Source organism: Mercurialis annua, linkage group LG6, assembly GCF_937616625.2.
Source record: "Mercurialis annua linkage group LG6, ddMerAnnu1.2, whole genome shotgun sequence".
Lineage (NCBI taxonomy): Eukaryota > Viridiplantae > Streptophyta > Magnoliopsida > Malpighiales > Euphorbiaceae > Mercurialis > Mercurialis annua.
This window is the reverse complement of record NC_065575.1, coordinates 36,365,495-36,393,165: the sequence shown is the minus strand read 5'-3', so window position 1 is coordinate 36,393,165 and position 27,671 is coordinate 36,365,495. Positions and strand designations below refer to the sequence as shown.

The following is a 27,671-nucleotide window of genomic DNA, read 5'->3' as shown; positions in this document are numbered from 1 at the left end:
ACAAGTAAGTCCCAAATATGTCTAATGACAGCAACCTTGTTCCAAATGCTCAGATTTTTCACTCCAAGCCCACCCTCACTCTTCTGTTTACAGACCTCAGACCAAGCTACCATGTTCCCAGATTTATAGTCTGCAGATCCCTTCCATAAAACATTCTTACAAATCTTCTCCACACCATTTATGACTGCAACAGGTAGCACAAATATAGAGCACCAGGGGTGTAAATGAGCCGAGCTTTTGAGTGTTCATGTTCAGCTCGTTTAGCGAACAAGGTGTTCATATTCGATTCATGTTCGTTCGAGCTTTGACAAGGGTGTTCGTGTTCGGTTCGTTTAGATTTCTTAGTGTTCATGTTCAGCTCGTGTTCGGCTCGTGTTCGTTCGTTTAACTGCTAAACGAGCAAGCTCGCGAACGAGCTCGCGAACGAGCTTGATAAGAACCAAACGAGCTTATTCGCGAGCTTGTTCGCGAACGTGTTCGTTTAACATCTAAACGAACAAACACGAGCTCGGCTCGTTTAGCCGTCAAACGAACGGGCTCGCGAACAATTTGCATAAGTTTAAAAAATAGCACCTGATAATGATATTTTTCCCTAACACATTTCCAATTTAAAAATAAAACCAATAAATCAAACAAACTATTATCCAAACATAAAATACTAAAAGCATAAGCAACATCCACTTCATTTTCAGCAATATTATCCAAAAGTGGGCTTGTTTGTGAGTCTTGAGTCAACTGTATTTGAATGGCACCCTCATTGACATTCGACATTCTGTTACAAATGAAATAACAAACTAACATTAAGCTTCATGATAAAAACAGATTTACAAACTATCATTAAACAGTTATTTACAAACTAACATTAAGCTTCATAACAGATTCATGATAACAAACTAACATTAAACAGTAATAAAAACAGATTTACAGCAAAAAATAGTAATAACTACATTAAGCTTTCACATAATTTCTAGACTAGATTAATTTACACCTGCACTTTCTATATATATTTACTTATGCTTAAATGTGGCTTTTTAATTTACACCTGCGTTTTTTTTATTTAGACCTGCAATTTTTAATTTACACCAGCAATTGAGCAAACAGAATTGAAGTGCAAGTGAAATGAAACCAAGCATTTAAAACTAAGCATTTAGAACTAAGCATTTTAATTTACACCTGCTCAAACATCAATTCTTAACCTAATCTGAAACTAAAAACTAAAATTAAACACAAACTTTAAAACATCCACTCTTAATCAAACACAAACTAAGCATTTTAATTTACAAAGACTCCTAAATCGGTAAACCTTAGAATAATTAGAACTAAACATAATATGTAAACCTCAGAATACGGTAACATAAAGAAATCCAAACAAAAATCACTTACCTTCTGGAAGTAGAGGAGTCGACGCTGGAGGCTTGGAGCAACAGTTGCGTTCGTCGGATCTTCAAAGATGAGGAGCAGTGGCGGTCGTCGGATCTGCAACGTTGAAACAGCAGAGACAAACCGTCTTCTTGTACCAAAATGAAGGAGCAGCAACGTTGAGACGAAGTATAGAGGGCACCGGAGTTGTAGTCTTGGAGGCGTAGTGATGAAGAGCAGAGAATGAAAAGTCGAAGAAGAGAGGGAGTGAGAGTTGGGAGTTTTGGAGTTGGAGGCGGAAGGACATCAGATTAGGGTTACTAAAGATTGTGGTTGGAATTTTAGTATATCATTCATTTAGGGTTATAATTTTTCTAATATTAAAACTAAGTAGTTTTGTTAAAACTACGTAGTTTTGTTGATAATATGTTATAATTGCAAAATTATATAATATAATTATATAAATTAATTTAATTAAGAATTAGTTCACGAACACCTAATCGAGCTTTTATACGAGCTTGTTCGTGAACCACAGACGAGCTCGTTCATGAACTCTTATTCGAGCCCGTTCACGAGCTTGTTCATGAACCACTAATCGAGCTGTTCGTGAACATAAACGAGCCTAACACCACAGTGTTCATGTTCGGCTCGTTTAAATTAGCGAACATAAAATCAAGCTCGAGCTCGGTTCGTTTAACATACGAACGAACACGAAGCGAGCTCTTATCGAGCCGAACACCGAGCTGCTCGCGAACGGCTCGGTTCATTTACAGCCCTAAGCACTAGTAGACTTGCATGCTAAACAACACAACATTGATCAATTGAAGCCTACCAGCATAAGTGAGGTGTCTGACAGTCCAATGAGAAACTCTACTGGTTATCTTCTCAATTAAACTCTTGCAGTTTTCTTTGGAAAGTCTTTTACTAATTAGAGGGACCCCAAGGTATTTAATAGGCAGGTTACCTTCTGTGAACCCCAATTTGTTCAGCATATCATCCTTTATGTTTCTGTCAACTCCACAGAAGTAGACACAGCTCTTGTTAGTATTGACTTCCAAACCAGAAGTTTTGTGAAATGTATCCAGGATCTCAGCAATTTTATCAACACTTCTCATATTACCCTTGCAGAAGATAAAGAGGTCATCAGCAAAGCACATGTGATTTACCTTCAAACTCTTACACCCTGAGTGGTAATCAAAACAGTTCTCATCCAACTGATTCAAGGACCTGGACAAATATTCCATGACTAAGACAAAAAGGAGGGGGGACATAGGATCTCCTTGCCTTATACCACAAGCTCCTTTGAAAAAACCTTCTGGACTGCCATTAACCATGATGGAATAGGTTGGAGTTCTTACACATGTCATAATCCATCTGATGAACTTGTCAGGGAAACTCAAGCTCAAGAGGACTTCTTCAATGCAATCCCAGTTAATAGAGTCATAAGCCTTCCTTATATCAATCTTCATGGCACAGTCTCCTCTACCCTTACTTCTGTGGTAATTGTGGACTAACTCATGAGCTAATAAAATGTTATTAGCAATCTTCCTTCCAGGAACAAAGGCTGATTGGGCTTTGTCTATAAGGTATCCCAGGACACTTCTAAGCCTAGCTGAGATTATTTTGGTGATGCATTTGTATAGCACATTGCAACAAGAGATAGGTCTGAAATCACTCAAGGTTTCTGCATTTTCAGTTTTAGGGATAATAGTGATAATAGTAGCATTTAATTGTTTCAGCAATCTACCAGATTCAAAAAAGTCAATGACATCATTCATAACCTCTTTGCCAATGATTCCCCAACTCTTTTTAAAGAATAAGCTACTGTAGCCATCAGGGCCAGGGGCCTTATCACTATTTATGCTAAACATAGCATCTCTGACTTCCTTCTTAGTGATAGGTTTACACAACATCACCCTATCAGTCTCCTTCACATAATTACCAGAAGCCATAATAGTATTATCAATACTCATATCTCTAGGTTTATGCTTCCCAAAAAGGTTCTTATAATAATCAATAATACTGCTCACAATAACTTCCTGTTCAGTGCAAATGGAATTATCAATTCTCAGATGACTAATTTTGTTTCTAGAATGCCTCTGCTTAAGGGATTTGTGAAAGAAAGAGGTATTTTGGTCTCCTAACTCAATCCATTGGACTCTAGATCTTTGTCTGTAAAAGCTCTCTTCCCACCTCAAGCATTTTTTAAAGTGAATGGATATGGCTTGCTCTTCATCAAGCAAATCAGAATTCATAGGATCTAACTGAATTTTGACCTGAATATCTTCTAATAAGGCTCTAACATCTCTTACCTTTTTAGAAATATCACTAAACGAGGTCTTATTCAGTTTCCTTAACTCAAACTTCAACAGCTTAAGTTTGTGGACAATTTTAAACATGTTAAAACCCTACATAGGCTTATCCCAAACACTTCTAACAATCTCCAAGAAATTATCATTATCAACCCACATGTTAAAAAATCTAAAAGGTCTCATCTTAGTGAATCTAATATCATTGAACACAACAATAATAGCAGCATAATCAGAAATACCTTGAGGCAGAATTCTGGCTTCTGTGTTGTCAAAAGAATTCACCCAAACCTCATTCACAAGGACTCTGTCCAGTCTCCTCCAAACTCTGCTATTGCCCCCTGATTATTGGACCAAGTGAACAAATTCCCACTCCAATTCAGCTCTATTAAGTTAGCCTCCTCAATGCAATTCTGAAAATCTTGACTAGTAGAGGAAGAAGCTGGGACACCACCACATCTTTCGCTCTCTCTTAGGATTGCATTGAAATCTCCCAGCAATACCCAAGGGATGTGAATATCAACAGAGTTATCACATATGCTCTTCCACAAATTCTTCCTGTTAACCACATCATTCGCACCATAATGAAGGTACAAAAGAAATTTCTATCACCAATATTCACCTTGCAGTGAACCATCTGCTCACTACTCCCAACCACATCAATTTTAACAGTTTATTCCTTATATATAATCCATATCCTGCCCAACTCACCATGATCATAGTTATGAATCATTTTCCAACCATGCAAATTCATATTCCTCCATACTTTATTCTTATTGGCCCTCCTTACTCTAGTTTCCACAACTGCAATAAGAGACAGATGATTTTTAGCAATCCAGTTCTTTATCTCATATTGCTTTATAGGGTCATTAAGACCCCTAATATTCCAAACGCCTATCATTTACCCCTGTCGGGGGGTATATAGTTCTTCCTCTGCCTATTGTCTCCTATTATGCCAACTTTCAACACACTTTGTTTGTCCATTATCATCCCTAGGCTGCTGCTAACCCTGGAGTAACATTCTGAACTGGCATCTTGTTTTTTCCTTTTGAGATAGCATTACTCTTTGCTCCTCCTTTACTCTGAGTTTCCACTGCTTTATTCTGGATTTCCACCACTTTACTCTGAGTTTCCACTGCTTTGCTCTGAGTTTCCACATGTTTCTGTTTGTCCCCTTCAATAGTATTATTACCAAGATTTGCCATCTCTTTTTGAACTGCAATATTCACTTCCTTGCTTGGAGCAGTAGGTTCTACAACTTTAGGAACCCAGGTTTTCTGTACTGGACTATCATTACACATCCCAGCATTATGTCCTAGGGTTTTGCATTTGGTGCACGCCTGAGGCCTCCATTCATAGAGTACTCTCTGCTTAAGTTGCTCCCTAAGTTCATCCTCCAAAATAATCTCCATAGGAAATTCCCCAAACACATCCATTTCTACTAAAACCCTGGCATATGATAGTCTGGACAAATTGTTCGTGCATTGATCAGTAAACATGGGCTTACCACACATACTTGCTATTTTGCTTAACATCTGTGGGGACCAGAACTCCCATGGAAGGTCAGGAAGCTGGATCCACACTGGGACTCTCAATAGTTCATCCACTTTAAATTTCATCCGTTTTTTCCATTCATTCACAACCACAGGTCTTTTATCAAAAAAGATAGGTCCATCTGATAATGCTTTCATTTTGCCATCCTCATCATCAAAATGAAGTAAAAACATTCTAGAGTTAATCTGTATTACCTCTTTAAGCCCAATGTTCCTCCATCTGTTCATTAAGAACCCCTGAAGTCTGAAAAATCTTGGTTCAGCTCCAATCACCGAGCATATCAGAGAATCCTTCCATCTATTTTCCTCTTCATTAACATCCTTAGAGTGAAATTTTACTATTCTTTTTCCATTACTCACTGCAGGGGCCGAGTATTGCAGTCTAGCTCCATTATCTCTCGTTCTATTAGATGTGAACAGAGATCTCCAAGTTTTTCCTTCTTCTTTAGGAGCTTCTTCCTCTTCTACTGCTTCATCAACTGGGGAAAATCTAGCAATCTTTTGGGTATTGCTTTTTATGCTCTTCTCACTAACTACTGATTTCACACTCTCCACATCTTCTCTGCTCCCATCATTTTTCTGTCCATTTCCATCATCTTCATTCAGAAGATCTACATTCAACATATCTATGTTCGACAGATCTACAACTGATTCATTGTTTTTACTTGTTTCAGCATTTTCCCCCTCCTCCTTCTCCAGAACTTCATCTACAATCTGCAACTTCAGATTAGAAACTTGCTTTGGAGTCGTGTAGCTGGTTTTCTTAGCCTTCCTTCCCTTTTTGAGAGACAGCGTAGGTTAGCAGATAAGCTTACCGTGCGCCGAGAGAAAAGAGCTTGAGAGCACCATGAGAGAGAAAAATAGATTTATTTATTTATTTATTCATTTTTTTTAAAATAATTAATTTGTTGAAAAATAAAATTTGAAGATTGAAATGTAACTTTAATACATTAAGGAAGTTAAAATATAAACTTTTCCACCTTTTTTTGACTTATTAGGCTTTTGGCTTTGATAAGAAAAGGGAAATGTTGACTTTATGGCTAATCTATATGTCGTTTCCCTTCTTTTTTTTGCCAAAGATAGACCTACTTTACTTGTTAGCGGGGTTAGCGGGAGTTAGTTATGGTTATATACATTCCTTTTTTAAATCAGCCCAGAACTTCGGAAGGATGTCTTAGGAGCTTTGCCAACCAGGCCAAAGTTCTCAGACTATGTCGTTTCCCATTTAAATGGGCACCATATCCATTTTCCTTTAATGTTTTTTTGCCGTTTGTTCTTAATGTCGTTTGTTCCTTACGTTTAATATATAGTATAACATAATGCATTTTGGGCAATATTCAATCATTTAGACCATCAAAATTGCAATTTACTTTTATTTTTAATTATTTTTGCCAAGAATTTTTCTTAAATTTCATATTAAAAATTTCATTAATTTTGAGAATCATATTTGATAGAACCCATCTCCAAATTCCTGTATTTTTCATTATTTGTTTACTTGGTCATTGCAAAATAAATTTTTTACTTCATCCTTGTACAATTAATTTTCGCAATATTTCATATTTAATTCGTCCAAGCAAATAAAAAATAAACTTTAAAAAACACTAAATAAATAAAAAGAATTATATAGGATGATGGAAAATATAGAAGTAAAAGAACTAAATAAAGAAATAAAGTAGATTAAGAAAGAACTAAGGGTGGGGGTCACTGATCAACTTTTGCTAAGTTACAAAATAGTCACTGAATTTCAAAACGTTACAAAATGGTCAGCATACTCTTATTAAGTGAACCTCTGATAGTCTTTAAATGATTTCTTGCATTAGTAATCACACGTGGCCACTAGAAGTTGTGTCACTCCATTCTCTATTTTACTTGTCATTTTTTTTCTCACTCATTTTACACGCCATCTTCTCCTTCTTCACAACAACAAAACTACCATATACAACCACACACAGCCACCCTAACAGCAACCAGCAACCACCCACAACCACCAAAAATCACCCAGAACCACCCTAACAGCAACCAACAACCAGAACGACACCCATAGCTACGAGCAACCACACACAGTCACTAGTAAAATTAAATTCCAAAAACATGTGACGATCATCTTCTTCCCGCCTAACTTCTTTGTGCTCGTCTTGCCGCCTTCCGCCATTGGTCGTTCTTCGTTGCTATTTCTGACGCTCAACACTGCTCCTCCGCCACAGTTGCTACTTTCGTTCAACGCTGCTCCACGTTCAACACACTTGTTGCGCGGGGCCGTTAACCGCTGCTCTTCGTTCAATACATCTGCTCCTGTAGAGTTTATCTTTTGCTCGTTCATTTTGCAGCAACGAAGGCAGATGGTTTACCATGGCAGATAGGAAAGACGATGTAAGGATAGGCGGCGGAGGACGATGTAAGACGATGTGAGGATATGCGGCGGTGGCAGTTTTTTGGTAGATTATTTTTAAATGTAATATTTTTTGAATGGTTAACTTTAATTTAATTAGGGTTCAAATTAATTTAATTAGGATTAATTGTGTTTTTTAGTTTAATTAGTGTTAGTTTTGTTTTATTAGTTTAATTAGGATATAATTAGAAATTAAATTATAATTAAAAAAATTAGGCAAGAAGAGATGATGTAGACGTCTTGAAATATTGTTGGATGACATGGCGAAGGAGGGAAGCGTGACTCAGCATCCGACAGCCACGTAGGACAAACATCAACGGAAATAATTTAGGAACCACCGGAAGTTCTCTAATTATGAGTACGGTGACCATTTTGTAATGTTTTTAAATTCAGTGACCATTTTGTAACTTAGCGAAAGTTGAGTGACCCTCAGAATCTTTAATCCAAGAACTAAATAAAAAATAAAAAATATAAGGATTTGAAAATTTGATATGTAATTTTTTATATTAAGAAACGGTTTTTTCTTTGATTTTAATGTTTTCATGTTCGATATTCAGCCGAAACAACGATTGTTTGAAATCTTTTATTTTTAAGACGTATTTCAATTCCAAATGGAGTGAGTATGAGAAATTTTCAAGTCGTTTAGCTTCTACACCCACCTCTCATAATTATCACTATTCTTGTTGTGGTGGTTGCATAAATAGCTAGCTAGAATGGATCTTTTATTTTATGCAAAATGTTCATATTTATTTATAAATTTAACTATTTTATTAAATATATTATATCTCATATATACTATAATCTTTTTAATTTTTGATAAGTATATTTTCAATTGATTTTAAACTGATATGCTTATACTAAGTAAGATGAATTTTTATTATATATTGACGCATCGCGCCACACTATGTGCAAAGTGATTGTGAGCAATAATCGGTAGGTAAAAGAAACAAAATACTGACACAATTTTTAAATCATGATATATTTGGTGAATATGATAAAATTATGGGTAATATAAACATTTTGCCTGTTTTTCATAGTAGTTTAAGAGGTGATATTTTATGGATACTTTTTAGATCAAAGGTCGTAATTACGAAAGAGGCTTGCCTGCCGTTCTCTATTGTTACTAACAATTTCCATGTGCACATCTTTTTTTAATGAAAAAAAATATATAAAAGTCACAAAAAATGGCAAAAATCCCAAAACTAAACTTTCGCACAAAAAGTGACACACACAATAGTGCATACTAGAAGCTTAAGCAAAGAAATGGGGCAAAAAGTTACATCATGTCTGAGAAAAGAACACAGTAAAAATTTCGAAAGAAATCCATACCCGAAAAACAAAAACTCCTATTACAAGTTTTATAAAATAAAGCGGTCTTTATAAAACAATTAAAGATCAATGCGTCTTTATTTAATTTCATATTCTGAAAGACTCGTCCATTTCTGCACTTCCAAATTTCTCAAACAATAAGACACCAAAGAATCTGCCAGAGTTTTCAAAAAGGACCCCTCGGAACTATATTATGCCGTTAAATCATGGAATCCTCAAAGGAAAAAGGAGCTACCCAAATCAAATCGAGTCGTTGAAGCACTCCACACCACACACTTCTTGCAAAATCACGGTGCATAAAAAGATATGATTGCGTTTTTACTACGTCACAACTGGCACACATCAAGTTATCAAAAGAAATTATAAAACACTTTGCCAAAAAATCAGGAGTAGGAACTCTATTGTGCAAAGCAGTCCAAATAAAAAATTGTACAGGAGACGTGCTTGAGACTTCCAAATCAGAGAAAAAGGAGTACTACAATTCCCCAAATTACCATGAACAACCACCTGAGCCGTGGCCTCTACACATGTGCACATCTCTTACCCTACATTTAAACATTGTCCCATTTTTTTTTCTGTTTCCAAATATAATTCCCTTTCACCATCTTTTTAGGTGGATAGCTCTTCTCAATTCTACAGTAAAATTAACCCACTTCAGAACCTGTATCTTGCGAGCTATTGTCTTCATCAGGGGTGTGAATTTGGTTACAACCAATCCAAATGTAATTCAAATTTTCATTTGTTTAACCATACCAAATCGAGTTAGTAGATTAGAATGATTTTTAGATCAGTTTGGTTGGTTTGATTTTTTGAATTAAAATATTACGGTCATTAAATTATTAATTATTATAAAATAGTTACTAGACTATAATTTTTTACGAAACAGTTGTGAATTATAAAAAGTTACATAAAACAATTCCCGACCTATAATTTTTACAGAATAGTTACTGGCTTTGTCACATCCACATAAACAAGTTGATATCCACATTAATAGACCGTCAACCGTTTCATAAAACATTGCACTCTAATAATTGTTTTATAATTTGATAACTGTATTACAAGAACATGAGTATTAGTTTTTTCTCTCTAAAAAGAAAAGAATAGCTTTTTCTCTCTAGTTTTTTGGGGAGAATTTTTTCCAAATGGATCTACCAGAATTGTGTCAGTCGTTATCATTATCCGATGATGATGATATAGTGGAGTGCGATCTTGGTGTGGCAGCGAGGTCGGTAGGAGAAAAGAAAGTGGCTTTGTCATTGTTTGGGAAGATTTTATCTACCAAAAGAGTAAATAGAGAAGGTTTACTCAATACTCTGAGTTTCATATGGAGAACCAAAGAACCTTTGGTGGTGGAGGTAGTGGGTATCAATATTTTTGTTATCCATTTTAAAAATATGGAAGACAGACGAAGAGTTTTGAAGGGAGGTCCTTGGCATTTTCAGGATTATCTGATTGTGTTAGAGGAACCGGTGGGGCTGGGAGACTATCGAAGTGCGAGTTTCGGAGCTGTTTCTTTCTGGGTTCAGATTCATAATTTACCGCTCATGTGTCTGAATATCGAGGCAGGTAGATCTATGGGTTCACAGATTGGGGATGTGGAGGAAGTGGATCCTGGTGCAACTGGGGATTGCTTGGGAAAGTATATTCGAGTCAGAATCAAGGTGAATATCCTTAAACCTCTAAAAAGGGGTTTGCGTGTTAGAGTGGATGATAAAGGGACGACGATTGTGGCAGCCTTGAGGTATGAAAAACTACCTGAATTATGTTATAAATGTGGGATTTTAGGACATCCAGTCCTTGAATGTCATATGGAGATGAATGGGAAAGATTATAAATATTCTGATGTTATTCGTGCTGGAATAATTCAGAATATTGGAGTGAGGGGTAAACGTTCCAGGACTAATGGAATCAAAGGTGTAGTAGAGAGGATTGAGATTCATGGAACTGGAAATATTCCATTGATGGAGGCTCAAGGTGTGGGGGAGAAGATAGAAAAGATTAGGAAAGCTGATAATTTGCCGAGATTGAAGGAGATTGGTGAAGGGGCAAATCAAATGTGTTCAGATTCAGATGTTTTGAATTTGAATTTGGAAAGTAGTAGGAGAAAAGGAGGGGAATCTGTTACCATATCAGATTTGGTGGAAGTTAATATAGAAAAGATTTATGAAGAAAAGGGAGAGGGAAGTATGGCGCGGAATAAGCAAAATTTAAAAAGTAAAGATGGGCTTAAGTCTGGGCCTAAAGCAAAGATGAAGTTAGGAAATAACACGGGCCCTTTTAAAAAAGGCCTAAAGAACAGAAAAAGTCTTTCAAGTCTGTTACCTCTACTCGATATAACCAATGTGAGTGATAATGGTTTATTTGCAGAGAAGAAGAGTTTCGAGTATAGTGAAAAAGAAAACAAATTTCCAGGAGAACTATCTTGCCAGGAAGACTGTTCTAATGGAGGAAAAAACATGCTTGAGGCAACGGTGGAACCTGCTGAGCAGGTCCGCCGATCACAATGAAAACATTCAGTTGGAATGTCCAAGGGTTGGGTTCCCCAAGGACATTCTCAAAACTTTGTGAGCATGTTCACAAATTTCAACCTAATTTAGTGTTTCTGATGGAGACACGTAAGCAGAGAAGGTGTTTGGTAGACTTTCAACGCAAGATGAAGATGGAAGGTTGTTTTGGGGTTGACAGTGAAGGAAAGGGGGGAGGGTTAGCTCTGTTTTGGGATAATTCAATCTCAGTTTCTATTGTCAGTTCTTCGAAGTGGTACATTGATGCTTTAATTCAAGATGTTAATTTGTGTAAGTGGAGATTTACGGGTTTTTATGGTAATCCAATTCAGATCCAGAGGGTTCATTCCTGGACTCTTTTAAAGCGCCTGAATGATATGTTCAGTGGTCCATGGGTGTGTGGTGGGGATTTTAATGAGATACTTGACAGTTCGGAGAAGGTAGGGGGAGCAGAAAAACCAAATTATTTAATACAAAATTTCAAAAATGTATTAAATGATTGTGGTTTGTTTGATGCTGGGCATAATATGCAAGGTTTCACCTGGTGGGGAAATCGAGGAAATGGGATGGTTCGTGAGAAGTTAGATAGATTTCTTATTAATATGAGTTGGAAAAATTTATATCCAAATTGTTTGGTGGAGCAGCTAGATATTGGGGGTTCCGACCATAAGCCGATTATGTTGTGGAGTAGTAAAAAAGAGGCAGAAAAAAGAAGTGAAAGAAGGAGGAGAAACAGGTTTCACTTTGAAGAAAGTTGGACTCTAAAGGAAGAATTCAGAGAGATTGTTAAGAATTCTTGGACTGCAGCGAATGATGTTCAGTCTTTAACTGATGTGGTAGGTAAGTTAAAGTTTTGCGAAGTGCAGTTCAAAAGATGGGGGAGAGAGACTATGGGTGATGTTCAAAAAGAAATAAAACTAAAAAAGGCTGAGTTGTTAGCTCTGTTAGATTCTAGAGGTGATATCGTTTCTGCTGATCAAATGAGAACCTTGGAGAAAAGGTTGGATGAATTAATGCTTCAAGAGGAGGTTATGTGGAAGCAGAAATCCAGAGCTGATTGGTTGGCTTTCGGGGATAACAACACCAAGTATTTCCACAGGAAAGCTTCTAACCGAAAGGCTAGAAATACGATTCATGGGTTGAATAATGAGTTTGGGAGCTGGAAGGAGAATCCTGGGGATATAAAGGAGATAATTCAGAATTATTTTAAAAATCTCTTTTCTACGGCTGATCCTCAGGTAACAGATATTGAAGCAGTGACTAAGCATGTTAAAATGTCTGTGACAGATGATATGAACAAACACCTGTGCTCTGAGTTCACAGATCAAGAGGTGTATCAAGCTCTTAAGGAGTTGGGTCCAACAAAGGCACCAGGAAAGGATGGGTTTCCAGCGGTTTTTTTTCAGAAATATTGGGAGATTGTGGGAGGAGATATCACTAAGGTTTGTTTAAAAACTCTTAATGGCAATTCAGATTTGCAATGTATTAATGAGACCTTAGTAGCCCTTATACCTAAAATAAAAAAATCTGTGTGTATGAAAGATTTTAGGCCTATTAGTCTTTGTTCAGTTGTGTACAAGATAATATCAAAAGCTTTGGCTAATAGGTTTAAGTATGTGTTGAACGATGTTATAGATTGTGCTCAAAGTGCTTTTGTGCCTGGTAGACAAATTCTGGATAGTGCTATTATAGGTTTTGAATGTGTTCATGTCATTAAGTGTTCAAAACGTAAGACTAAAGTTCCCTTAGCTCTTAAACTGGATATGTCTAAAGCTTACGATAGAGTTGAGTGGAGGTTTTTAGAAGCTATGATGATTAGTATGGGTTTCAGTGTTGTTTGGGTGAATAAATTGATGAACTGTATAAACTCTGTGAATTTTTCTTTTCTTGTTAACGGTGCTGTTGAAGGAAAAGTTAAACCCAGAAGAGGCCTTAGACAGGGGGATCCCCTATCCCCTTATCTCTTCTTAATTTGTGCACAGGGTCTATCCTGTTTGATTAACAATGCTGTTGAGAAAGGAAAGCTGAAAGGGATAGAATTTGGAGATCAATGCCATATCTCGCATCTCTTTTTTGCAGATGATAGTCTTCTTTTTGGAAGAGCTTCAGTGCAGGAAGTGATTGTGATAAAAAATCTGTTAGAGGTGTATGGTAATGCTTCTGGACAGATTATTAATCTGGATAAGTCGGCTTTGTGTTTTGGTAAAGGTATTGATAATGATTTGAAGGAGGAGCTTCAAGAGATTCTGCAAATTTCGGTGGTAAAGTGTCATGAGAAGTATTTGGGATTACCATCTTCAGTGGGAAGGAGGAAAAAAGACAGTTTCAAATCCATTTTAGACAGTATTAATCAGAGGCTTCAATCTTGGAAAGGTAGTCTGTTCTCAGCAGGAGGTAAAGAAATTTTGCTGAAAGCTATCATTCAGGCTATCCCCACTTATTATATGAGTTGTTTTCGTTTACCTAAAGGTCTAATTCTTCAAATTGAAAATATTTGCAATAGATTCTGGTGGGGGAGTTCGAATGGGGAAAAAAAGATTCATTGGTCGAAATGGAGTGAGTTATGCAAAGCAAAATGCTATGGTGGGATGGGATTTAGAGATGTGGAGTGTTTTAATAAATCCTTGTTGGCTAAACAAGGATGGAAAATTATTATAAATCCAGATAGTATGTTAGCTAAGATGTTTAAGTGGAGGTATTTCAAGGATAGTAATTTTTTTCATGCTACTTGCCCTAGAACTAGCTCATACGTCTGGAAGAGTATAGTTTGGGCTAGGGAAGTTTTGATGGAAGGCCTGAGATGGAGGGTTGGGGATGGTTTAAACATTAGAATCTATGCAGATAGATGGTTACCAAGAGAAACTACATTTAAGGTTTTCAGTTATCCAAAGATGGATGTAGAGGCTAGAGTAAGTGAGCTTATAACAGTGGAAGGGAGCTGGAATAGGGAGTTGATTGCTGAACATTTTTGTCTAGAAGATGCAGATTGTATAACTAACATTCCTTTAGCCAGTACTCCTCAAAGTGATGTTCTGAGGTGGCATTATGATAAAAGAGGAAAGTTTACTGTTAGAAGTGGATATTTTGTGGCTACTGAGATGAAGAAAAGGGCAACTAGCTCGGATAGAAGGGAAGATATCAGATGGTGGAAGTACTTTTGGAAGATGGATGTACCTTCAAAGATTAAAATCTTTGCCTGGAAATTATTTCACGAATGGCTCCCTGTTAAGACTTGTTTAAATAGACGGGGAATGCAGATTGAGGTTACTTGTTCTTGTTGTAAGTCAGAAATTGAGACTGTGATGCATACTTTCTGGTTTTGTGAGAAAGCGAGGGAGGTTTGGAGGACTTGGAGTGTAGCAGATAGAATTATGCCTGCAGCTGATTGGAATGTTAAAGATTTGATGTTTCAAGCTTACAGAAGTTTGCAAAAATCTGATTTCTGTATGTTTATTACTCTTTTATGGAGTATATGGAATAACAGAAATAATTGTCTATTTGGTAAGCAAGGAAAACCAACTGAACATGTGGTTGAGTGGTCTGTTGACTTTATTGAAAACTATCAGAAAATTCAGAGTAAGATCAAGAAAGGGAACCTTGGTGATATGAAGAATCAAAAAATGAAGGAAGATAGAAGATGGGTTCCACCAAGAGTTAATACTTTTTGTGTTAATGTCGATGCTGGATTTGATGTGAGAAATGGAAGGTATGGTACTGGAGCTATCATTATCGATTGGCAGGGTAAAGTGAGAGCTTCAGGGATGTGGAGTCACGAAGGAAATGCAGAAGTAGATGTTGGAGAAGCTGTGGCTGTTAGGAATGGAATTGCTCTGGCTAAAGAAGAAAATCTAACTCCTTTTATAATCAATTCTGATTCTAAAAGTGTAGTAGACATCTTCAATAATAAAGATTGGCCTTGCAATGATCTTAGTCTGATAGGTCGAGATTGTTTGAATATGGTGCAAGATGGTTGCTGTTTAGGTTTCTTTCATTTAAATAGGAAAGCCAATTTAGCTTCTCATTATTTGGCCAGGAAAGCTCTTATGGAGCAATTGGATTATGCTATCTGGAGAGGGTCTGTCCCTCCAGAAATTCACTCTTATGTAATGGCTGATATTGCAGCTCATTTTAATTGAATGAACAATTATGATTCAAAAAAAAAAAGAACATGAGTATTAGTTTTGTAGCTTCTATAAATCAGTTTGCATTTTGCGAAGGCCTAATGTCCAAAAAAATCTCAACTTTTTAACTCCTTTTTAATTTCATTCTGACGTTGTAAAATCGCCAATTATATTCAAATTTATAGCTTTCACTTTCAATTGTACCACAAGTACTTATTTGACCTCTTTTTTTATTGAAAAAGATTTAAATAAGTCATTTATTTTCAATTTTTTAAATGAAAAGTTCAAATACATCATTGGTGAGAGTTTTTTTGAATTTTTTTTTGAATGGAAAACAATCCAATTTACAAAATTGAATACAATTGACACCCAAAGGTGTGGATTTGGATACAGTTGGCAATTTTACAACGTTAAGATAAAACTGAAAGGTGGTGAAAGGTCGATAATTTTTGGAACATTAAGCCTTTTGCAAAATAGTTATAATTTGATAACCGCAAAATATTTAAAGTTTGATAATCACAAAAATATTTGACCCGGTCTTTTAATTCAATTATATTAAATTTAATCGAACATTTTCATTTTTAATGCCGAATCGAATTTGGAATATTAAGCCTTTTGCAAAATAGTTATAATTTGATAACCGCAAAATAGTTAAAGTTTGATAATCACAAAAATATTTGACCCGATCTTTTAATTCAATTATATTAAATTTAATCGAACATTTTTATTTTTAATGTCGAATCGAATGAAAAAATAAAAATAATTAAATATCAAATCAAACCAAATTGAATTCGTCGGTTTGGTTTGATTTTAGCACACCGTTGTCTCCATATTATTCAAAATGTAAATAAATCAGACAATTAGTGTCCACATGGAAATTAATTATACTCTTTTCTAATTTAAATATATCTTTGAGAAAAGAAAAAATTTAATATACAGTAGACCCTCTAATAATTAATACTCAATAAATTAATAATTCTAATAATTAATAAAATTTTATAAAACCAACTTCAATATTACGTCTTATTTAATATTCAATAAATTAATAATTCTAATAATTAATAAATTTTTAATCCACCGTGTATATTAATTATTAGAGGGTCGACTGTACGCATCTTTGTCCTTTTAAGCCCCACACTTGTTTTATATACAAATAGCTAACCATATTATAAGAACTCACTTTGGTATGAATACTGTACGACATAGCCTCATTATTAAAGATCACAATAATACTAATATATATACTTGAACCTAAATTTCCTCACTCATCTCTCTCTTAATTAAATGCCAGAAAACATGAGTATTTCTGTAAATGGGCGATCAAAGGTGCCTCCCGGCTTTCGATTTCACCCTACAGAAAAGGAGCTTTTGCATTATTACTTGAAGAAGAAGGTATCTTTTGAGAAAATTGATTTAGATGTAATTCGTGATGTGGATCTTAATAAGCTTGAGCCATGGGATATTCAAGGTTGGTCATGCTGTTACTTATATATATATATATATATATATATATATATATAACTATTCTATAAGAGTGAAGGGGGAGGGACAGGCAAATTTACAATATTAGCCTTCAATAATTAAAAAAATTACGAATGTAAAAATTGTTAAGGTAATAATATAGAAATTAGCTCTTGATGGAATTGTAATTGACTTAGAATTACTTTTTTACCCGTAAAAATAAAAATAATTCAATCTGTAAGAGTTTGATTTTAGTATAATTTAGTCAACTTACTCATTTAGATATTAGAGAGTATTAAAGATAGGAGCAAACTCCATAACAGTAATTGACATTTGTGTCAATTTCAAACACTAATTAGTGAACAAATAGCACTATGTACTATCTATAATTAACAACGGCCAATCAATTCATATTCTCGTGAAAGTAATCAGTTACATGGTTAAATTTAATAAATTATTTTTTTATAAATATTACTTCAATAATTTTACATAGCCCAATGGATATGGACATGATTAATTCAATTTGACAAATTAACAACAATCAACAATCAACATTCAATTATATTTAATTTTGAGTAGCATAACTTTATTGTTTTAATTTAAATATTTAATTATATTTAATATATTAACGGGTCATATTAATATTATTTAACAATTTAATTAACATTTATATATAACGGGTCATATGAATGTCGCTCACATGCATAGCACATGGGCAATATGTGAAGGGAGGAACATACAAAATTATAATAATATATTTAATTAAAAATATAATTTATATTAAAAATTATAAAATTAAGTCATTAGAAAATGTCAAATTATTAGGAGTTTTCATTTCAATTGGATAACCGTCCATACTGCATAAAATATAGTAGCATAAGCCTCCGTTTTTTTATTATATAACAAGAGTCCAATATGAACATATAATTGCTTATATATTCAAACAAAAAAAATTCACATTAAGATAGTTTTTTTTTGACACCATATTAAGATAGTTATCCACATTAAGCGGAAATTAGCGGAAATAAATTAATAAAGTATGATGATCAAGATTACAATGTTTTTGAAAAATCCACTAAAACTAACTTAATGAATTTTGGATGAGCTTAATTACATGAATATTTTTATTATTAAATTTAAACTCTTAATTATTATACAATTTACTTATGCATATAGATTTGAGATATATAAAAATTAAAAAATATTTAATTTCACAATATTTTAACAATCGATTAAAAAATAAAATGTTATGTTTAATAATTTAATTATATTTGATGTATATAACGGGTCATATAAATATAACCCACGAGTTATAACTTAAAAATAAGTAAAAAAATTAAATTTTTGAAAATAAAAATTATTTAATTAATATTTAATAAGTATAACGGGTCATATAAGTGTCGCTCACGTGCGTAGCACGTGGCGAAAAACTAGTACTATATATAAAAGCACGGATGGGGGGACAGGCACTTTTACCTAATTGTCCTTTTTAATTTATGACTACTTCATTAGTTAATTAGAGGTTTTCTGGTAATTACATAATTACTTATAAAGTTAAAATATAAAGTCAATAGTTAAAAAACGGAAGTAATGACTCTGACTTCCACAAGAATTTTAAGTTGAGCCAAAGAGTAAGTGTTACTCCAATGAAATAAAACTATTTATATAATCAAATAAGAGAATAATTTTAATAAGAGTTTATATTTGATATAAATTTGATTTAAGGCATGAATCTATGAACGTAAAAGTTTAATATTTATGGAGGTGGTTCAAACATATATAGTACAACTACTAAGAATATTCTTTACCCAACCTAATTAACGCTATAGTTGATAAGTACGTGATAAACAATTAACCTTTACCCCTTAATGTATTTGATTTATTTTTCCTATCAAAAATACTAACCAAGACAAACTATTTTAAATAAACTATAATTTTAATTATTGCTGTTAGTTAAATAATATAATATTATACTTATTACTATTTATTTATTAGTATAATTAATTAATATAAATAATAGTCTTAATCTAATAAAAATATTTTTTTAGATTATAACTAATTTAATGTTAATTATAAAAAATTGATATAATTGTAATAAATCTAATAAATATAAGGAATTATAAATAAAAAATATTAACGTCAATTGATTTTAAAAATTAACAAATTGAAGTACTATATTTATTTCTATAATTAAATTGTTATTAATATTAATTATAATAAATTTAATTAATATGAAAATTGACAAATCACATTACGAGCCACGTGCGTAGCACGTAATGCGAAACTAGTATGTATATATATAGTTTGTGTGGCTAAGCAAATGGAATAATTATTATTGATTTTGCAGAGAGGTGCCAAATTGGAACTACTCAGCAAAACGACTGGTATTTCTTTAGCCATAAGGACAAGAAATATCCGACAGGCTCGCGGACAAATCGCGCGACTGCTGCGGGGTTTTGGAAGGCTACGGGGCGTGATAAGGTGATTTACGGCAATGGCAAGAGGATTGGAATGAGGAAGACTCTGGTTTTCTATGCAGGTCGAGCCCCACATGGCCAAAAATCTGATTGGATTATGCATGAGTATCGTCTTGATGACAACATTGTTGAAACAAATGTAAGCAGACAATGATTAGTTAATAATTTAATTCTTATTTAATAAGCATAACTAAGTTTGACACTAATTATTTGATTATTTAATAGATGTTGAAGGGTTGCAACGTTATGGGAGAGGTAGCACAAGAAGATGGATGGGTCATTTGCCGTATATTCAAGAAGAAAAATCACCATAAAACCCTAGATAGTCCTTTAAATTCACCCTCTAATATTATTATTGCAGAAGCAAGGACCCAGATGTCCAGTTCTTGCAACGAAGGAACTTTAGGTCAAATACTTCAGAACATGGAGAAGGCATGCAAAGAAGAAAATGATAAATTCATGAAACTTCCAAGCTTAGAGAGCCCAAACTCCAGCAGCAGTAATGAAGCTTTAATATCGAACCAGGTGAGTTCAATGGTCGAACCCGCTAACTCATATTTAGCTGACTCTGGTTTAATCCACTGGGCAGCCCTTGACCGTCTGGTCGCTTCACAACTAAATGGTCAAACCGAAACCGAAACTTCAAGGCAGTTTGGGTGTTTCGTTGAGCCCTCATTGGCCTACTGTAACCCCACCATAAACCAAACCTACCATGAATTTCAGTTGCCAACTCTAAAGCCATCATTCGCATTACCATCTAATTACGATAACAAGATTGACCTATGGAATTTCACCAATCGATCCTCATCGTCATAGCCATAATTAAATAATTAACTTAATTTTATTAATAATATCATTAAAAATAATAAGATAAAAATTTGGTTTTATAATAACCATAATTAAATAATTAATTTAATTTTATTAATAATATCATTAAAAATAATAAGATAAAAATTTAAATAATATTATATTGACCAAATATAGTATTTTAATTTTGTAGTTCAATCAAACTAAAAGATAGGTATTCCTACTAATTTGGAGATAATTTAGTTATTTTTTATATATTAACTAAATTGGAGATAATTTAGCTACCTATTCTAATTAGGACTTTAATTACAATAGTGATTAATTAAATAACTAATTAGTTAATGACTATAAAACCTTTATTTAGTAGTAAACTGAAAAGGATTATTCAGTAAATTTGCCTGTCCCTCCATCCGTGCTTTTATATATACTAGTTTCGCATTACGTGCTATGCACGTGGCTCGTAACGTAACTCGTCAATATACATATTAGTAAATTTATTATAATTATATCAATTTTTTATTTATAATTAATATTAAATTATTTAAGAATTTTTATAAAAATAAATATAACATATTCGGTTATTAAATTTTTTTTCCATACTGTATTTATTCTTCTTTTGGTTTTATAATAACTATAATTAAATAATTAACTTAATTTTATTAATAATATCTTTAAAAATAATAAAATAGAAATTTAAATAATAATATATTGACCAAATACAGTATTTTAATTTTATAGTTCAATCAAGCTAAAAGATAGGTATTCCTACTAATTTGGAGACAATTTAGTTATTTTTACATATTAAAAACTAAATTGGAGATAATTTAACTACCTATTTTAATTAGGACTTTAATTACAATAGTGATTAATTAAATAACTAATTAGTTAATGACTATAAAACCTTTATTTAGTTTTAAATGAAAAGGATTATTCAGTAAATTTGCCTGTTCCCCCCCCATCCGTACTTTTATATATAGTATAGATAGTATAGATATAACTCATCCCCCTCATGCTATTTGGTTTCTTGCAGGGCGTAGCTAGAAATTCAGAATAAAAAGGGCAAAATTTTGACTTACAAATCAAAGAGATCAACTATATAAAAAGTATTAGTTAAATTAATTTAATTATGTATTGCAAAAGTGAAGGGAGGTAATTTCTCCTCTTACTCCTCAAGTGGCTGCCACGGGACAAACACATAAACTTTTGAAAAACATAATTAAATTTGTTAAAATTTATTTATTTATTTATATTTTTAATATAAGTTTTTTACAATTCTATTAAATATATAAATAATATATTAATGACTACCTTTTTATAGAATTTTGTATTGAAATGTGAAAGACTTAATTTAATTAAGATAATTATACATATTAATTAGGGAAAAAATAAAACTTTTGATCTTTATATTGTTTACTGAATATAAAAGTGATAAAAAAAATTACATAGATGCAGTCTCGTATGTTTAAGTTTGAGATAAGCGATTTAGGCAATTTATGAGTATTTTTATAAAAACGGACAAACAATCGATATCGACTTACTCATAATGTCTATGGCATTTTGGGCAATATTCAATCATTTAGACCATCAAAATTGCGATTTACATCTATTTTTAATTATTTTTGACAAAAGTATTTGTTAAATTTCATATTAAAATTTCATTAATTTTGAGAATCATATTTGATAGAACCATCAACCCATCCTCATATTCCTGTATTTTTCATTATTTTCATTTGGTCATTTTAAAAGAATTTGTTACTTCATCCTTCTACAATTAATTTTCATAATGATTTCATCTTTAATTCGTCCACGTAAATAAAAAATGAACTTTTAAAAAAACTAAATAAATAATAAATTTTATATAGGACGATGGAAAATATAGAAATAAATAAAGAAATAAAGTAGATTAAGAAAGAATTAAGTGTTAGATTTTGAGAGTCACTCAACTTTTGCTAAGTTACAAAATAGTCACTGAATTTCAAAACGTTACAAAATGATCACCATACCATTTTGTAACATTTTGAAATTCAGTGACCATTTTGTAACTTAGCAAAAGTTGAGTGACCTTCAGAATCTTTAATCCAAGAACCAAACAAAAAATAAAAAGTATAGGGATTTGAGAATGGATTATGTCTTTATATTTTGATATGTAATTTTTGATATTAAAGAACGGTTTTTTGTTTGATTTTAATGTTTTCATGTTCGATATTCACTCGAAGCAACGATTGTTTGAAATCTTTTATTTTTAAGAAGTATTTCAATTCCAAATGGAGTGAGTATGAGAAATTTTCAAGACGTTTAGCTTCTAGACCCACATCTCATAATTATCACTATTCTTGTTGTGGTGGTTGCATAAATAGCTAGCTAGAATGGATCTTTAATTTTATGCAAAATGTTCATATTTATTTATAAATTTAACTATTTTATTAAATGTATTATATCTCATATATACTATCATCTTTTTAATTTTTGATAAGTATATTATCAATTGATTTTAAACTGACATGGTGCAATTTTATACTATGTAAGATGAATTATTATTATTATATGTTCACGCATCGTGCCACACTATGTCCAAAGTCATTGTAAGCAATATTCGGTAGGTAAAAAAAAAATGACACGATTTTTAAAATATGATATATTTGGCGAATATGATAAAATTGTGGGTAATATAAACATTTTTGCCTCCTTTTTTATGGTAGTTTAAGAGGTGATATTTTATGGATATTTTATAAGATCAAAGGTCGTAATTACGAAAGAGGCTTGCCTGATGTTCTCTATTGTTAGTTACTAACAATTTCCATGTGCACATCTCTTACCCTACATTTAAACATTGTCCCTTTTTTTTTTCTATTTCCAAATATAATTCCCTTTCACCATCTTAATAGGTGGCTAGCTCTTCTCAATTCTACAGTAAAATTAACCCACTTCAGAACCTGTATCTTGCGAGCTATTGTCTTCACCAGGGGTGTGAATTTTCATTTGTTTAACCATACCAAATCCAGTTAGTAAATTAGATTGATTTTTAGATCAGTTTGGTTGGTTTGATTCTTTGAATTAAAATTTTACGATTATTAAATTATTAATTGTTATAAAATGATTACTATAATTTTTTACGAAAGAGTTGTGAATTATAAAAAGTTATATAAAATGATTACTAAACAATATTATGTTTACAAAACAGTTATTATTCTGTAATTTTTTATAAAATAGTTACTGGTTTTGCCTCACCCAGATAAACAAGTTGGTGTCCACATCAATAAAACGTCAACCGTTCCATAAAACATTGCATTCTAAAAATTATTTTGTAATTTTTTATAATTTGATAACTGTTTTATAGAAATATGAGTATTAGTTTTGTAGCTTTTATAATTCAATTTGCGTTTTGCAAAGGCCTAATGTATAAAAAATCTCGACTTTGTAGCCCTTATTTAACTTCAATCCTGTCGTCGTAAAATCGCCAATTGTACTCAAATTTACACATTTCACTTTCAATTGTACCACAAGTATTAAATTTGTCTTTTTTTATTGAAAAAAGATTCAAATAAGTTATTCATTTTAAAAAATTTAAATGAAAAATAGTTCAAATAAGTCATTGATAAGGGTCTTTTTGAAAAAAAAATCGAGTGAAAAAGAGTCCAATTTATAAAATTAGATACAATTGAAACCTATAAGTGTGAATTTGGATATAATTGACGATTTATAACGTCGTGATAAAACTAGAAGGGCTGAAAGGCCAAGATTTTTTGGAACATTAAGCCTTTTGCAAAATAGTTATAGTTTGATGATCATAAAAAATATTTGTCCCGGTTTTCTTAATTCAATATTATATTAAAATTTAATCAAATGTTTTTAGTTTTAATGCTGAATCTAATGAAAAAGTAAAATAATTAAATATCAAATCAAACCGAATTGAATTGAATTGAATTCGTCTGTTTGGTTTGATTTTAGCACACCTTAGTCTTCATATTGTTTAAAATATAAATAAATCAACTAATGAGTTATAGTTCAAACGGTATAGATGTTAAGTAGTAATCTGATAGCTCGTAGGTTTAATTACTCCCATAAGCGCCCCCCACCTTAATTATAAAAAAAATATGTAAATAAATCAGACAATTAGTTTCCACATGAAAATTAATTATACTCTTTTCGAATTTAAATATACGCATCTTTGTCCTTTTAAGCCCTACACTTGTTTTATATACAAATAGCTAACCATATTATATGAACTCACTTTGGCATAAATACTGTACGACATAGCCTCATTACAGATCACAATAATATTAATATATATACATGTACCTTAATTTTCTCACTCATCTCTCTTAATTAAATGCCAGACAACATGAGTATTTCTGTAAATGGGCGATCAAAGGTGCCTCCTGGCTTTCGATTTCACCCTACAGAAGAGGAGCTTTTGCATTATTACTTGAAGAAGAAGGTTTCTTTTGAGAAAATTGATTTAGATGTAATTCGTGATGTGGATCTTAATAAGCTTGAGCCATGGGATATTCAAGGTTGGGCATGCTGTTCCTTTTTATATATATTATATTATATAGTTTGTGTGGCTAGCAAATGGAATAATTATTATTGATTTTGCAGAGAAGTGCCAAATTGGAACTGCTCAGCAAAACGACTGGTATTTCTTTAGCCATAAGGACAAGAAATACCCGACAGGCTCGCGGACAAATCGAGCGACTGCTGCGGGGTTTTGGAAGGCTACGGGGCGTGATAAGGTGATTTACGGCAATGGCAAGAGGATTGGAATGAGGAAGACTCTGGTTTTCTATGCAGGTCGAGCCCCACATGGCCAAAAATCTGATTGGATTATGCATGAGTATCGACTTGATGACAACATTGTTGAAACAAATGTAAGCAGACAATGATTAGTTAGTAATAATTTAATTCTCATTCAATGAGCATAACTAAGCTTGACACTAATTATTTGATTATTTAATAGATGTTGAAGGGTTCCAACGTCATGGGAGCGGCACCACAAGAAGATGGATGGGTGATCTGCCGTATCTTCAAGAAGAAAAATCACCATAAAACCCTAGATAGTCCTTTAATTTCATCTTCCATTATTATTGCAGAAGCAAGGACCCATGAGATGTTCAGTTCTTGCAATGAAGGAACTTTAGGTCAAATACTTCAGTACATGGAAGAGGCATGCAAAGAAGAAAATGATAAAATCATGAAACTTCCAAGCTTAGAGAGCCCAAACTCCAGCAGCAGTAATGAAGCTTTAATATCGAACCAGGTGAGTTCAATGGTCGAACCCGCTAACTCATATTTAGCCGACTCTGGTTTAATCCACTGGGCAGCCCTTGACCGTCTGGTCGCTTCACAACTAAATGGTCAAACCGAAACCGAAACTTCAAGGCAATTCGGGTGTTTCGTTGAGCCCTCATTGGCCTACTGTAACCCCACCATAAACCAAACCTACAATGAATTTCAGTTGCCAACTCTAAAGCCATCATTCGCATTACCATCTAATTACGACAACGAGATTGACCTATGGAATTTCACCAATCGATCCTCATCGTCATAGGACTTTTTGTGCTATGTTCCGAGTTCTAGTATATTTAACATTATAATAATTTTATGACTATGTTTGGTTCATGAAATGGACAAAAAATAGAAAAATTAACCCATATGGATTGGTTACTATTTGCGTTATTCCATTCCTATTCACGAACCAAACATAGCTTATATATATGAAATACAGTCATATCATATGGTTGCAGAAAGTTATAAAGAAGAGAGCTTGATTATGTAGTGATATAGAATAAATTAAGTGACGAGTGTTTATTTAGATGTTGTGCCATTGTCAACCATTATCATATACCCAATGAATCTACCAAATTTTCAATAATTTTGTTATTTTGAAAAATACTTAGTGATAGCTAATCAGGAAAAACAAAGTAATAATTGCAGATTCTAATTCTTTCTAAGATGATGATCAGGATTAATAGTCATGTTTGTAATTATTCCTGAGTTGTCACATGGTTTCTTGGTTTTATTCGGGGGTTGAAAGACAGTGTAGTTCGATTGGTCGATGCAATATTGTCAGAAACACTGTGGGTCATGGGTTGTTGACTAAATACAACTAAATACGACTATACCCATTAGAGATGACTAAATTAAGATTCTTGCTGCTTACACCCTATTTATGATTTAATTCGGATATTAAACTTCAGGTTTAATCACCAAAAAAACCCTGACCTTTTAACCCCTTTTCACTTGCATCATGACGTTGCAATTTTGTCTATATCACCCTAATTCGCACCTTTCGTTTCCAATTACACCCTGAAAACTGAATTGATCCTTTTTCACTAAAAAAGCCAATTTGATCCTTCACTTTTTGTATAAAATGTCAATTTGATCCTTCACTTTTAGTATATTAAATACTTTTCAGAAAATAAATTAAAAATGAAGAATCAAATTGACATTTTTTCTAGTGAAAAAAGGTTAATTTAGTTTTTTAGGGTGTAATTGGAAACGAAAAGTGTGAATTAGGGTGATATAGATAAAATTGCAACGTCAGGGTGCAAGTGAAAAGGGACTAAAAGATCGGGGGAGTTTTGGTAATTAAGCCTAAACTTCATGGATAACTAAATTTTTTTCGAATTGTAAACAAGCATACAAAGTTTACTTTATTAGAAAAATATTAAATTATACATTTTATTATAATGGAAGGTCACTATAGCCGGTGGTGGAGCCACGTAGACTACAAAAAAAAAACAATTGCCCCTTTTAACTAAAAAAAACACAATTAATAGCTATTACTTTTCCCCGCTTAACTGTAATAAGTTTTAATTTTATATATTATATGAAAAATATTACATTTTGCTCTCGTTAATTAAATTCCTGACTACGCCTCCGAATGTTGCCAGTTTCGTTAAATTTCATTACAAAAAAAATATCGAAATTGTCACTAATTATAAAAAGAGTATTGAATTATATTTTTTGTTGAAGAAAAATATTGAATAATACCTTATTTTGTAATTCAGACATATAAAATGAAAAATGGTTTTTGTGTCTTTTTTTACCATAGTAATTCATAAGAACAAAAATTAGGAAGTACATGAACCTATTCCAAACTTGTTTTTGTGTTTCTGGACTCGTTTGAACTCGAAATTGGACTCCATTTTAGTTGTACTTTTATAATACCTGCTGTAATGGATTTTTCCTATTTATTTCGGGCCTCGAAACTCAAATTTGTAACCCACCAAGCCAATCGGGCCATGAAGCTCACAACTGATGAAACCATAAACTTCCGTAAGAGATACCAGGTTCGTTTGAACACGGAATCGATCCCGGTTCAGACTCGTGGGTCCGTATCAACGAGACGAAGAACTTTTG

General features: G+C 32.9%; 1 protein-coding gene and 1 pseudogene across 1 annotated transcript; both read left to right on the top strand.

Annotated features, from left to right (window-relative positions):
* The first annotated feature begins 16,821 nt into the window (after positions 1-16,821).
* On the top strand, positions 16,822-20,318 carry LOC126688169 (NAC domain-containing protein 43). Its single transcript, XM_050382775.2, has 3 exons — positions 16,822-17,032; positions 19,373-19,641; positions 19,728-20,318. Exons 1-3 carry the CDS (start codon positions 16,849-16,851, stop codon positions 20,316-20,318), a joined length of 1,044 nt encoding a protein of 347 aa, XP_050238732.2. The 5' UTR covers positions 16,822-16,848.
* Positions 20,319-24,603: 4,285 nt separating this feature from the next.
* LOC130014614 (NAC domain-containing protein 43-like) lies at positions 24,604-25,914 on the top strand (annotated as a pseudogene).
* Positions 25,915-27,671: the final 1,757 nt, after the last annotated feature.